At 46.3% G+C, this 15,145-nt stretch overlaps 1 protein-coding gene across 2 annotated transcripts in view; it reads left to right on the forward strand.

Moving 5' to 3' along the window:
• The window catches only part of BCAT1 (branched chain amino acid transaminase 1), a 61,615-nt gene that overhangs the window by 38,659 nt on the left and 7,811 nt on the right, over positions 1–15,145 (forward strand). For both annotated transcript variants that reach the window (XM_081927288.1, XM_081927289.1), the window contains 4 exons: positions 2,857–2,967; positions 4,786–4,905; positions 7,346–7,509; positions 9,993–10,135. In XM_081927288.1, coding sequence (XP_081783414.1) covers positions 2,857–2,967; positions 4,786–4,905; positions 7,346–7,509; positions 9,993–10,135 — 538 coding nt within the window. The remainder of the gene's footprint in view (positions 1–2,856; positions 2,968–4,785; positions 4,906–7,345; positions 7,510–9,992; positions 10,136–15,145) is intronic.

The following is a 15,145-nucleotide window of genomic DNA, read 5'->3' on the forward strand; positions in this document are numbered from 1 at the left end:
CCCTACCTCTTTAAAAACCTCCAATGAAGGTAGAGTCCACCACCTCTCATGGGAGTCTGTTCCTCTATCAAACGGTTCTTACAGTCAGAAAGTTCTTCCTGATGTTTAGTTGGAATCTCCTTTCTGGTAACTTGAAACCATTTGCTTGGGTCCTACGCTCTGGAGCAACAGGAAAAAAGCTTGCTTCATCTTCCTTAAGCTATATCTCCTCTCAGTCTTCTCTTCTAGAGAAAACTGGAACAAAACCAGAAACACAATACATTTTACCATAGTTGTAGAAAGCTGTGCTCAGCTGACTGTGTGGCTGCTCAGTCAGCTGGCCAATAACTATTATTATAATAATAATTATTATTATGTGCTACTTGTTGATGGACAAGCTCAAGGGCCCATGCTGGTCTTCCATCTTATAGTTCTTTATCTTTAAACTGGAGGTGGACCAGGCAGCCCTTCAGTAGAATGTGCCTTCAGATGGAAGTCCTAGCCCCTGGAGTAGGAGCAAATGAGTTTTCTCCATCTCCCATGTGACAGCCCTTTAGATCTCTGAAGATGCTTATCATATCTCCTCTCAGTCTCCTCTTTTCCAGGCTAAACATACCCCACTCAACTGTTCCTCATAAAGCTTGGTTTCCAAAGCCTTAATCACCTCGGTTTCCCTCATCTGCACACATTGCAGCTTGTCAGCATCCTTCTTAAATTGTGGTGGCCATAACTTCAGACACGGTACCACAGGTGTGTTCTGACCAAGGCAGAATAGAGTGGTTTTATTACTTCCCTTGATCCGGACACTATACTTCCGTTGATGCAGCTTAGAATAGCATTAGCTGGGTTTTTTTGCTGCTGCGTCACACTGTGGACTCATGTTAAGCATGTGAGACCCCTAGATCCTTTTCACATGTACAACTCGTAATCTAGGGAAAGGTTCAGGCTGTTCCAATCTGAAGTGAGATTTGTCTGTGGGACTTCTGTGACCTGGCCAGGACACTTCACCAGCTCCCATGTCCAGCTCTGATTTTGTTGCGGTGAAAAAAATCCCTCTCTCTGCTGTTTTCAGTTTAGTCATCCTGCCTGGAACTCCCCACTGGTTTTTCCCCTTAGCTACTGAAAGGCTGACTTGGGCACTGCGGGATTTTCGAGATGTTTCCCGTCCTTCCAGGAACAGACAAGAAAAGGCATTGGCAAGGCCTTTTTGTCCTTGTGCAATGATTTCATTCTTGGTTTGCCTCCAAACTCTGTGAAATTTTTTAGCAAAAGCTAATAATAATAATAATAATAACAGGCAGTCTGGGGCATCTTCCGTAACAGTGCATCTAGGGTAAAATAAAATAAAATAGCTGTTCTGCTCTATGGGTCTGTGTAAGAATCTAGGCAGGCAATGTTTCAGACCAGGGACACCAATACAACACTGGTACAAGCTGCTCTCCACTTGAAAGTTTAGCTCATTTCCCTGTAGATTGGGGCGTGGCCTAAAGGCGAGATGTGCCAGCTTTCGTTCCTTACCAAATAAAATACATTTCTCGCTGTCATGATTGCTAGGATAGATATGAAACTGTGGTGCTTTTAAAAAAGGTGAAGATACGTTGGTGTTTTGAAGGTGAGATATGAAAAGGATTAGGAGAATTTGCTACCCCAGTAAGCAAAAGCTGCACTTCTAAACATATTATATATTAGGTGTTAAGTCCCTGTAACACAGTGGGACTTACTTCTCAGTAAACGCACCTAGGATCGCTCTGAAAACCTGCCATTTGCTGCTAAAAATGACAGTCTATATTTGCTGTTTTCTTCCCATATCACAAACATACCAGAACCAAACTAGAATTATTATTATTATTATTATTATTATTATTATTATTATTATTATTAATTATTATTATTATTATTATTATTAAAATATATATGCCACCCTATACCCACAGGTCTCAGGGAGGTTCACAGGATAAAATCACAATATTTAGTTCGGTCATAACATAAATGTGTGTACAAACTGCAGTCCCTCTCCTGCCCTTGCATTCTCCCATTTTCTTTCCTGGCTTACTTTTTCCATGGCAAAACTGCTTGCACAATCCATAGTTTGAAATCCTGATTTCATTGTGGGATGGCATGAGGCAGGGAAACCTTTTCAACAGTGGGGTGGGGGCACACATTCCCTTGAGGGTAATATTCCAGAGAGGTTGCAGGGGCAAATCTAGGGGTGGACAAAGGCAAAACTGAGGGGAGCAATGGATGTGAATTTTACCTTTGACTACATTCCAGCTTCGCAAAACCCAGAGGTTCTTACACATTCCCTCCTCTCTCCTTCCAGCCAAGCAGGAGGTACTGTCACAATTCAGCTAGGCAAATTCCAGCAAGGCAAAAGCACTTGAGGAGGGTGTGGGACAAGGGGCATATATATAACTTAGCAGACCCGCTGTTTAAAAATCGGCAGGCACTGATTGAAAATTGGCAGGTTAACCATGTGACTGTCTAACTGATTAACCAGCTGAAGCTCACAGTCCTAGAGGGAACAGAATGTCAGTCAGGGTGCCAGTACTGGAAAGTCCGCGCCCCCCCCCAAAAAAGTCGGGTACATTTTTGCAGCCCTTTAATAATGCGTTAGATAGTTCTTTTCTAATATGAGAGGTGGGCATAGGAGGCAGCAAACCTCATGTGTGGAATGATGCAGAAGTTGCTCAGTTTTTATTTAATGTTAACGTTCTGAACATGTAAAGCTATCAATGATTTCATTTGGAATGCACATGCGTTTATTATTACAGTATTTTATTTTACCTGTGTGTGTGCATGTTCATGTGTGTGCCATATTCACAGCTGTCTGCCATTTACGCTCAACTTCTCCGATTCCTCCCTTCTTGGTTCTTTTAGCTGTTCGAAGGCATGAAGGCCTACCGAGGGGTGGATGGCAAAATCCGCTTGTTCCGTCCGGGACTCAACATGGATAGGATGCTGCGGTCAGCTCTGCGGGCGACTTTGCCAGTGCGTAATACAAGCGTTTACTTTTCTTCCCATTGCTCTTTGCCCCACTGTGACTTTGGACAGTGTTTTCATCCCAACTGGTAAAACCTTTCCAAGGTTTCTGCCAAGGAGGTTCCTCAGAGATGGAATCAGTGAGAGAGGACGCAAGATCTTGGGTTACACAGAGCTGTTTATCTGTATTCATAAAATGTTGAACAAGCTCCTACACGACCATTATAAGGTCATATAATTGTAGAGGTAGAAGGGATTATGAGAATCATCTTGTCCAGGGGTGCCCAAAACAATAATAATAATTTATTATTTACATCCTGCCCATCTGGCTGGGCTTCCCCAGCCACTCTGGGCAGCTTCCGACAGAACACCCAAATACAATAACCTGTTAAACATTAAAAGCTTCCCTAAACAGGGCTGCCTTCAGATGTCTTCTAGAAGTCTGGTAGTTGTTTTTCTCTTTGACATCTGGTGGGAGGGCGTTCCACAGGGTGGGTGCCGCTACCGAGAAGGCCCTCTGCCTGGTTCCTTGTAACTTGGCTTCTCGCAGTGAGGGAAGGCCCTCGGAGTTGGACCTCAGGGTCTGGGCAGAACAATGGGGGTGGAGACACTCCTTCAGGTATACTGGACCGAGGCCATTTAGGGCTTTAAAGGTCAGCACCAACACTTTGAATTGTGCTCGGAAACGTACTGGGAGCCAGTGTAGGTCTTCAAGACCGGTGTTATATAGTCTCGCGGCTGCTCCCAGTCACCAGTCTAGCTGCTGCATTCTGGATTAGTTGTAGTTTCCGGATCACCTTCAAAGGTAGCCCCATGTAGAGCGCATTGCGGTAGTCCAAGCGGGAGGTAACCAGAGCATGCACCACTCTGGCGAGACAGTCCGTGGGCAGGTAGGGTCTCAGCCTGCATACCAGATGGAGCTGATAAACAGCTGCCCTGGACACATAATTCACCTGCACCTCCATGGACAGCTGTGAGTCCAGAATGACTCCCAGGCTGCGCACCTGATCCTTCAGGGGCACAGTTACCCCATTCAGGACCAGGGAGTCCTCCACACCTGCCCTCCTCCTGTTCCCCCAAAACAGTACTTCTGTCTTGTCAGGATTCAACCTCAATCTGTTAGCCGCCATCCATCCTCCAACTGCCTCAGATGAAGTGAACATGTGCGAAGGCCGACCCAAGATGTCGAGCTTTTTGGGGGGATTTGACCCCAAGAAATAAACTGCCACAGGGGCCTGATTAAACCAGCCGGGGGGCTGAATTAGGCCCCCCAAACGGACTTTGGACATGCCTGAACTAGTCCAACCCCATTCGATTCAGGAATCTTTTGCACAGTGCATGGCTCAAACCCACAAACCTGAGATTAAGAGTCTGAGGCTCCAGAATGGCAACACTTCAGGACCACTGGTCCTGTTAGCTAGGGATGGTGGGAGTTGTGGTCCCAAAACAGCTGGAGGGCTGAGTTTGGGGATGCCTGCTTTAATACATTTCTTGCTTGGAAAGGGGGAAATCCGTAATAAAGGAGAAATGTGAGACTCAAAGAACCTTCCCCGTACCCTCCTCCCCCCCAAAAAACCCTGCAGGCATTTAAAATGTCCAGCCCAAACTCGTGCTTTAGAGATGTGTTGCACAATTGGTATGAAATCAATTAAACTGTTTTGTTTGTTGGGTGTTTAGAATCATATGACCTCCCCTGGAGTCTCATTCACTAACGGGAGTTGGAACGTCACGGCCTCTGGCTTAATAGGCTAATTAAACGTCGCGGCTGAAGTGTGTGCTCCCAACCACGTTAAGGTTATTCTAAGTGTTGCCTTCTTCTGCTTTCAGGGATTTGACAAAGAAGAGCTTTTGGAGTGCATCCGGAAACTCGTGGAAGTCGAAAAGGAGTGGGTGCCGTACTCGACCGCCGCTAGCTTGTACATTCGCCCTACGCTAATTGGGACAGAGGTTTGTGGGAAAACTAACCTTGTTCTTTGTTCTCCTTCATTGTTGCACCGGGCAGCACGCTAACTGAGGCCTGCTCTGAGCATGGCAGCAGAACCCAGAGGCTGGCAGAATGAGTTGTACCGCGTTAAAACTGCAGAGTTGGGGAGCGGTTTTAAGAATTTCCCCTCCTGTGAAAATAACTCTGTGCATTTTATTTTTAAAAGGGGGGTGGAGAGCACATCAAAAAGAAATCTTCAATCCAGCCTATTTCTTGCTGTGTCATTAAAAAAAGGAAAACCCTGCAAAGGTTCATCTATCCCCATTCTGAGACAGTCTATTCTGTCACCTCCCGAATTCTGCCTCCTCGTTGCTGTTGCATTTGTAGCCCAGTCCTCACTTGATGTACCTTGATGTGTGTTTGAATGGAAGTTCAACACCTCGAGCTCACATGCACTTTAGGCCTTTGTATGGCCTAAAGAGCACCTGACATTCCCTGGTGTTTTCTGTTGTCCTGGGAAGGCGTAATGTCTGTGCATTATTTGAGCATAGAGGATTTCTGTGCAAGAGCAAGCTTCTGCTTTTAACCTTGCCACTTGCAGTTGCCGGCAGAGAAATCCTAATGTGCTCTATGTGAATGAATAAGTCCTACTTCACACAAAAGCGCCTTCGTGGTTCTTTCCATGTAAAGGAAGAGGTGCTAATAATAATAATAGTAGTAGTAGTAATAATAGTAAAAATAGTAGTAGTAGTAATAATAATAATTTTATTTTTATTTATACCCCATCCATCTGGCTTAGTTTCCCTAGCCACTCTGGGTGGCTCCCAACAGAACACTAAAAACTGAATAAAGCGTACATACTCTTTCCTGTAGCCGAAATGGCACTCTTGTAGGAAAATCACTGTGTCTGGCACAGAGGAGAAGAGACCAAGTGTGATGTTCTTTTTTGTAAAGTTGCACCTTTTGTATTTAGAGATAACCGTAGTGCCACCTAGTGGAAGTGTTTTCTCATTTCATTGCACAGCTTGAACTTGTCCATTCTTTTTCATTTGAACATTCAGATTCTCCAGAAGGAGCCCTAGGTTCTCTTCTGTTTGGTTGTGCATGCTCAGGTGTGGCATTGCAGAATATGTGTCCCCATAGGAAGTGCTCTATTATTATTATTATTATTATTAATAATAATAATAATAATTTTTATTATTGCATTTGTATATCGCTCTGCACCCCAGATCTTGGGGTGGTTCGCAACATAAAAATTCACTATAAAAAATGCAAAATGCTTAATTAAAATAAGAACAAAAGCAAACCAATATATCCCCTCCTTCCACAATCAATATGATTTCAAATCGGTATGGAAGGTGAGCCGATTTTAAATCAATATGGAACATGTAGCAGTAATAATAATAATAATAATAATAATAATAATAATAATAATAATAATATCTTTATTGTCATCCCTCTCGGGGACAACGAAATTACTTGGCTGCTCCATCCACCCAGGTAGGGCACTCCACACAAAATCAAAACAACTATAAAAACACTAATTAAAACAATACAGTATAATACAGCAAGGAAGATTAGATGACTTTCAAAGTCCAGGCTTCCCATTCAGGGCCGAGATCGCTCTGGAGAAGAAGCTGTATGTAAACAGTATGTAAACCAGAGGCAATTATAAACTCCCCAAGCCCGACCTTCTCCTTCCTCCTTTAATAGTAGCTTCTTCTTCAGTGGCAAAGAGCTAAGTTTCGATTGTAATTTCCTCATTGCTGCAGATCAAACTGCTATTGGAAGGTTGGCTTTGGAAGTCGGCTGCAAGGAACCTTCGCCATCCAGAACCTTAAGCTAAGGGAGCCATGCCTGCCATCCAGGACCCCTGAGATCAATCAATCTGGGATTGTTTGGGTCTCATCCTACTTCATTTTGGGCCCTTTTCATTCCTATCAGGTTCTCTAGAATCATAGAGTTGGAAGGGACCACAAGGGCCATCTAGTCCAACCCCCTGCAATGCAGGAATATTTTGCCCAACGTGGGGCTCAAACCCACTACCCAGAAATTTAGAGTCTCATGCTCTACCAACGGAGCTATCTCAGAACCTCTCTCTGTCTTTTTTAATTATACAGTTAACTAGAAATGAACCCACCGTTGAACCGAATTGGCACCGAAGAACCAAATTTTGCCCGGGGTGGGTGGGTCGTTTTGAAAAGGGAGTTTGATACATTCATGAAAGTAAAGGGTACCATCAGTGGCTGCTATAGTCATGATGGTTGTACAGTATTACCTCCAGTATCAGGCAGTTTGCCTCTGAAAAACTGCAGGGAATCCCATGCAAGAGAATGCTGTTGCTGTTTGCTGGCAGGTTTCCCATAATCCTCTGTTTTACTGCTGAGAAGAGACAGGGCTTTTGGTCTGATCCAGTAGGTCCCTCCTTATGCTGTTAACCTCGCCTCTCTTTCCGCTATTCAGCCGTCCCTTGGAGTCAAGAAGCCGTCGAAAGCCCTCCTCTACGTCATACTGAGTCCTGTGGGCCCGTACTTTTCGAGCGGCAGCTTCAACCCCATAGCCTTATGGGCAGATCCAAAATACGTCCGAGCCTGGAAAGGAGGAACTGGGGACTGCAAGCTGGGAGGGTAAGATCATCCTGATGAAGTAATACCCATGTGACACCAATGCTCAGCGTTCCTGACTTCTTCCTTGTAGGCATGAGAGCATTGGATTCTCATTTTCAAAATGGCGGGTGGATCATGCCATTGGCCCACCTAGCCCTTCATTATCCATTCTGGCTGGTTGCCACTCTCTGCGTTTCTTGGGCAGAGACATTTCCCAGCTTTCATCACCAGAGAGTTGGAGGAGATGTCAGCGTTGTGACTAGGACATCACTAGCCTCATTTCACGACGTGTGAACTAGACTGGAAATCACGTGCTGAGCATGCTGCTTATCTGAGAGTGCATCAAAAACATGTCCCAGAATCCTCTGGGACACAGTATACTGCCGTTGTCCAAACCCAGTTTTGGAGCTCCAAGCTGCATGCATTTTCAAAGGAACAGATTGTTGTACCATCCATCTACCTCTGAAGTATCTGGCCTGATGGGCAGTGGCTGTCCTAGGGCTTGGGCAGAGCTCCTCCACACCACCTGCTATCTGATCCCCTGGAGATGAGCAAACACCTTTTGCATGCAAAACATGGGTTATACCGGTGAACCATGGCTTCTTCTTCCATAGTCCTTGTGCCTTGCAGGCATCCCTAACTGCTCTGAAAACATTGCAGTTGGCAGCAGTGCACAGTCCCAGGCACAGACCTCTCCCTACTTATGGGGCAAGCCACCCCATGGCTTATGTAGTAATCCTCCACAACCCTCCAGAACAAAATCCTGCTAGTATCCCCTATATTGGCCATTTCTTTTGGCAGATAAAAGATTTCCTAACTATAACAAAAGGACCACAACATCATCTTTCATTGTAAGAATTACTGGGAAGTGAAGTGCTTTGCACACAGTAAATCAGGGGTCAGCAAAGCTTACGGAGCCTGGGCCGGTCCACTCCCCCGGAGATCTCTCCGCAGGCTGGATCATATGCGAGCGCACAAGCGCACATTTGCAAACGCTATTTCTGACGCAGAGGAGGCGTCTGGGTGCGCATGTGCATGCGCAGACACTATTTCCAGCACCGAGGAGGCGCCTGCATGTGTGCACGCATGCGCAGATGCTGTTTCTGGCGCGGAGGAACACTTGGTCTAGCCAGCCTGAACCAAGAGTCAAAGTGGGGGTGGGGGTTCCGGACAGGGTCTCCAGATCTGAGTCACATCGCAGTGGGACTGGTCTGTTCAGGGTCTGTTTGTTTGCTGTGCCATAATTGGGAACTCTGTCCTTGTCGGGTAGGACCGCGGCTCAAAATGGGCCGCCCATTTTCTCGGTTCACATTAATCACAAGCTGATCTCGCAGCTGGCAGGCGTCCTTTGTGCGGCCCGTCCCAGGGTACGGGAACTCTGAGAAGCAGCCGTGTAATGGCTTGGCGGCATTGTTCCCCGGAAGCTGGCGACATCCCTGGAATGACACACTTTGCTTTCATCGGAATCAGCACGCTTCTGCCAAGTTGAGGGGACAAGCCTGGCTGCAAATGCTCTCTCTCTCTTCCTTGGCTCAGGGCAAAGGCATCTGTGGCCGCCTAGCAAAATGCAGGCATTTCGGGAATGCATTTTTATAGCTTCAGAGGCACGGCTGGCAGTATGCCTGACAGCAGCCTGTTGCTCCAGCCAGAAGAACTGGGCTATAGGATGGCCCAGCTGTTGATTTAGCCAGCATAGCTTGCTTGTTAGAGCACACAGGAAGTTTTTGTCCTGGGAAAGGTGGCTTGGCCATTCCTGAAATTCGCAACGGTGAATCTGATACGAGGAAGCGACTCCTGCAGGTCCTAGATTCCATTTTCTTAAGTTTAGGTGGGAGAAGAGAGGCCATAGCTTGGTCGCAGAGCATATCATTGCATGCAAGAGGTCCCAGGTTCTTCTCCACTCCAGTTACAGGGTTGTCAATATCCGGGCTGAGTATAGGAAGACGGATTTAATCTTAAACTACTCTGGAAACAAGGACCACAACCTAGTCATCGTTTCAGCACTGGCAAAGACATGTTTATTTTGTTGGGATTTGGGGTAGCAGCAATGATAGTACAGTAAGCACATTTAACTTGTGCACATTCAGCTTTATGAACATGGCAAAAAAATATGTTTAAAATTTAAAGGGGGGCGGGGTCCTGGGAAAAATGACTTGAACAATCACACCTGCCATTGAACCCAGTGGCTTTTGAATATACATGATTTTGGCTGCAATTCCCAAACCGTAACCCCCTCGTAAATTGTGGGATTACCGTAGATTATATTGTCAAACCAGTTTTTGTAATCTTGTATTTCTTTCCTTGCTTGCAAATCACTTTGGAACTTTTTAGTGGGAAGCGATATGCAACTTTAACGAACCTAATCTTAACTGCTGTGGTGTGAAGGCCTTCCCTGTTCTCTTATAATGGCAACCACCTCAGAGGTGCTGGAACTGAGTTCTAGTGAATTCTGGCTGAAATAAGGCCCTGACCCTATCCTGCTGTTTCCCTCATGTTTCCAAAAGGAACTACGGCTCCTCTATCTATGCCCAGCGTGAAGCCATGGAATTAGGCTGCCAGCAGGTTCTCTGGCTGTACGGAGACGACCATCAGATTACGGAAGTCGGGACCATGAATCTCTTCCTGTACTGGCGAAATGAAGATGGAGGTACAGTGGCCAGCCATGTTTAACCAACACTATATGTTTTCACTCAGCCCTGACAGGCATAGTTGTGGCGAATAAAATGGCCGCCTGGTCCTTGAGCCTCGAGTGCCGTGTTTTCTGCCTGTTTGGGCCATGAAGTTTCCTCTGGAGCAAAGCAGTTTCAGGAATGTTTTGGGGGAGCAGCAATATTAGTATAGGTCAGCCGTCCCTATCCTGTTGGACTCCTGACACTTTGAACTATTAGCGCTCACCAGCCTCAGCGAGCACAATAAGTTAAAAATTCTTAATTCTCCCCTGTGCCGTTTTCCTCTGAGCCTGACTAAAGGTTTTCGGGGACATCAGTGCAGAGTTGTTTGTACTGGCAAAAGTGGAACCAAACACCTTTGGCTCCCCAAAGCACATGTGGGGTGTGAACGGCTGCTGCCCACATTTTAGCAGTGACGAGCGAACGAAGTCATATGGGGAACAGGTTTGGCTGCAGATCACAGGGAAACCGAGCGCTCTTTGGCTCACCAGCCAACACACATTGCCACCTTCTCGGGCTGGTACCAAAGGAAGCAGATGTTGCTCCAGTCAGAGCTAGGCTGGTGGGCATGGTTTGCTCAGTCAGTGAGAATTTGCCTCTCAAAGAGGGTTTTTAATGGTTCACGGGCTCCCCCCTCTCTGGCAGCTGGCCTGGCGAGGCATAGAAATAGAACAAGCCCCTTGAAAGCTCGTTTGCAGCTTTGGCTGCATGGCAAAGCAGGGGATCTCAGCGTGGGCATCAAGCAAAGGAGGCAAGATAACTAGGTCCTTTTTTTCTCAAGAGAGAGGATGCACCACAGATAGGAAACCTATAGTCTTTGAGGTATTCCTGGACTACAACTCCCATCGTTCATGACCACTGGGCCTGATGGGAGCTGGGAGACCAGCATCACCTGGAAGGCCACAGGTTCCCTACTCCTGGAGCACACTAAGGACCAGTTTGGACATAGCACTAAACCGTAGCATGGTGAGAAATTACCGTATTTTTTGCTCTATAAGACTCACTTTTTCCCTCCTAAAAAGTAAGGGGAAATGTGTGTGCGTCTTATGGAGCGAATGCAGGCTGCGCAGCTATCCCAGAAGCCAGAACAGCAAGAGGGATCACTGCTTTTGCTGCGCAGCGATCCCTCTTGCTGTTCTGGCTTCTGGGATTCAGATGTTTTTCTTTTCTTGTTTTCCTTCTCCAAAAACTAGGTGCGTCTTATGGTCTGTTGCGTCTTATAGAGCGAAAAATACGGTACTTTCTGCAAGCCTAAGGTCCATTAATTGCAGCGCCTGACCTTAACTATGGTTTGTGCTTCTTCAAACAATCCATAGTTAATACTTGGTTTGAGGCTTGGGCAGCACTTAAAAGCGGCTAATGGAAATCGGAAGTGAAAGCAGCCACACCAGAGGAGGAGAGTGGAAGGAGCAAATGAGCTTGAGACCCGCTGTGTGTGTTCCGCAGGCGGTGGCTGCATCGGTTGTCAAAATATTATTCCGAGATTTTAAGTACTTCCTGTAAGGTGCTTCCATTTCCATTGTGCACCCTTTCTAGATCGCTTTCACAGCACATAGGCAAGAGTTTGGGAACTGAAGGACCAATGGGGCTTTCCAGACCTCACTGTCTGGCTATTGGAATTCTTCCTAGGCCACACCCCCTTCTCTGGCCACACCCATGTCCCCAAGCCACTGTTAGAATTCCTGCTCCATGATTACAGTCATGGGATTGTTGTCTTTCACATGACGGTATGTGTTTTGACTCCACAGAGTGGGAAGTGACGGGACCAGGATGTTTGTGTTACTGTGTTCCGTGGAGTGGGACTATTGTCCTTTGTTTTTCCTCTTAGCTGTCTGATGCTAGAGAGAAAGAGGGAGCCATGTTGCAGTGCTCTGTGTGTGTTTATATGTAAATAAAGTAGATTAGCCAAAATGCTGAGTTGCTGAGGTCTGTCACGCAAGCTGCGAAGTGTCTGCGGATCCCTAAGTGTGCCGATGTCTGTTGGCATAAGTCGCTGTGATATTTGGGCAGAAGAAAGCTTTTGAAGCTCCCGAACGATCGACCAGGAGGGAGGGAACATGCCAGTCAGGCATGTGTCTCTACCAGGGTCCTACTCGAGTGTAGGACGAACTCCTGACAGCCACACCCCTCCATATCTCTTCTCCTCCATCCTCAAGTGTTGTTGTCTGACTGGAGTGTGTCCTTAGCATTAAGGTCAGGGTTTAGGGTGATAATTTAACCTGGACTTTGACATGTGATGTGTGTCTTTTCAGGACCCACCCTATTCATTTAACTGTAATGTGTTTTGAACCATTTTTATTCTCAGTTTTAAATTGCTGTAACCTTCCCTGCCACCTGCTGGTGATGGGCAAGTAAAAAAAATCAAAGATTGGTTGTTTGGGTAGAGTATGGAGAGATGCATGTGCATTTTTAAAAAATTGTTTTCAGGCTCAAGGATAGCAATGGCAGTAAACAAAAAAGATATCAAAAGCATAGAAAAGAAACACAAAATATAATTTGTAACCACAAAGCTATAATGGAGGTGATTCAAATGATATACAGTGGTACCTTGGTACTCAAGCAGATTGGCTCCCAAGCAGATTGTCTCCTGAATGCTGCAAACCGGGAAGTGAGTGCTCTTATCAAGTTCTTACAATATGGTTGTACGTGAACTCTTAATCTTCTGTAGCTGATGAAGACAGAACCCCTACCACACCCTTCTTGCCCCTTTTGGCTATGCTTCAAATTCTCCAGTGTCCATTGTCCAGTGAATAAAGTCCCATCACACAGTGCCAAAGCCCTTTGTGCTTTTCCTTGTATTGAACTTACAGAGAAAGTACCCCCCCCCCCGATAATGCTCTATACCATATGCTTCCATAGCAAGTCCTCAAAGATGCATTATCTGGGTTTTTCTCAATGTCGTATTATTGTTTCCATAGCTGCCACCAATAAGTATGTTATCAAATCCTTAGAACTCATCTTCTTATTGGATCCTGTGAATACTGTATTGATAAAATTTGTTCCGAGCTACAAACATGAGCTTGACCAAACTGCGGGAGGCAGTGGAAGACAGGAGTGGCTGGTATGCTCTGGTCCATGGGGTCACGAAGAGTCGGACACGACTAAACAACAGAAGCAGGAGTTGCATCCATTGCTCTGCCCACTTATACATCTGACCCCACCTGCTGACATGCGCCCCCCCCCCAAGTTGTGCATGAAGCAAATGCCGCCCTCTGGAAGAAAAAGAATATTTCCCACCGCTGTTTTAGGTCACCTGATTTCTGCGCTGTCCCCTCCAGAGCAGCGCTTATCTGCACAATGGTGAATTTTAATCAGGACTTGGTGAAAACGCAGCCCACAGCTTCGCTTGCAAGGAAAAAGAAAGAGGTTTTCAACTCCGTAAGCGATAAAACGAGACTCTGCACTTTAATGTTCTTCCTCTTTAATCTGACATCGGTGATCTCTCCTTTAATGAAAGATAAGTGAGCTTCTTATTTAGCCAAAGCCTGTAGATTGGCTTTCAAGTCGCTTCGTTGTCCTGATTCTCCGCATGATTGCCTGAACAAATTGCACGATAAAGGAAGTTGGTGGAAGCTTTTGATCTGGGAATCGCAGGGTGGAAACAATGTCCCTACCTAGCAAATCTTCCTTGGCCAAGAAAATTTAACTTAATAGTGGATCAACGCTGGCTTGGTCATGTCGGTAGAATGGAAGATGGCAGGATCCCCAAGGACATGCTCTATAGCAGCCTTTCTCAACCTGTGGGTCCCCAAATGATGTTGAACTACAACTCCCATCACCCCTAGCTAGCAAGACCAGAGCTCAGGGATGATGGGAGTTGTAGTCCGGCCTCGGTCCAGTATACCTGAAGGAGCGTCTCCACCCCCATCATTCTGCCCGGACACTGAGGTCCAGTGCCGAGGGCCTTCTGACTGTTCCCTCACTGCGAGAAGCTAAGTTACAGGGAACCAGGCAGAGGGCCTTCTTGGTGGTGGCACCCACCCTGTGGAACGCCCTCCCACCAGATGTCAAAGAGAAAATCAACTACCAGACTTTTAGAAGACATCTGAAGGCAGCCCTGTTTAGGGAAGCTTTTAATGTTTAATAGGTTATTGTATTTTAGTGTTTTATTGGAAGCTGCCCAGAGTGGCTGGGGAAACCGCCCAGAGTGGCTGGGAAATAATAATATTATTATTATTAGTCCCAACATCTGGGGAACCACAGGTTGAGAAAGGCTGCTCTATGGGGAGCTGGCTTCCGGCACCAGGCCTGTTGGCGAACCAATTCGGTTTTACAAAGATGTCTGCAAAAGTGACATGAAGGCCAGCAACATCAAGGAATCCCTTTCAGACGACAGCAGTGCCTGGAGACAGACAAACAGGTCCTGTATCCATAGCAGTGAGCACAGGAGAAATGGCCGCTGGGAGGAGCGCAGAGAGAAGAAACGCCATGGGGCACCTGCAGCAGCACAACTGGACGCCTTCTTCTGCCCCAGCTGCAACAAAACATGTCTCTCCCACATCGGTCTCTACACACATGAATATGACCTCTGTCTGTACTCCATCCAGACAAGCAGATGACATCACAGTCCAGGGACCAATTCCAGCCAGATGAAAACGCCAAAGAAGGAAGTGAAACCAGGCCACTGAGGGGCGAGGCCTGGGGAGAGTCTCAAGGGCTGGACAAAGAAGCTGGGGGGGGGGCATATCTGGGCTCTGGGCCTGAGGTTCTCCCCCGCCACTACATGCTCTCTTGGGCAAAGGGAGGTGGGCTTAAAGGGGACTGAGCTAAGTGTATGTAAGATGGTCATTTATGTTTTACTGTAAGGAATCATCCCATGGATCTGAACTGGTTTGGGTGGTGGTGGTACTGGTTTGTGTGTATGTTCTTGTTTCTATTGTGTATTTTGTGTTTTTGTCTTGTATTTTATGTTATGAACCACCCTGAGATCTGCGGGTGAAGTTGCAGCATACAAATTTATTAAATAACAATAATAAACCCTCAGAAAT

The sequence above is a fragment of the Podarcis melisellensis genome (assembly GCF_964234715.1).
Source record: "Podarcis melisellensis genome assembly, chromosome: 10".
Taxonomy (NCBI): Eukaryota; Metazoa; Chordata; class Lepidosauria; order Squamata; family Lacertidae; genus Podarcis; species Podarcis melisellensis.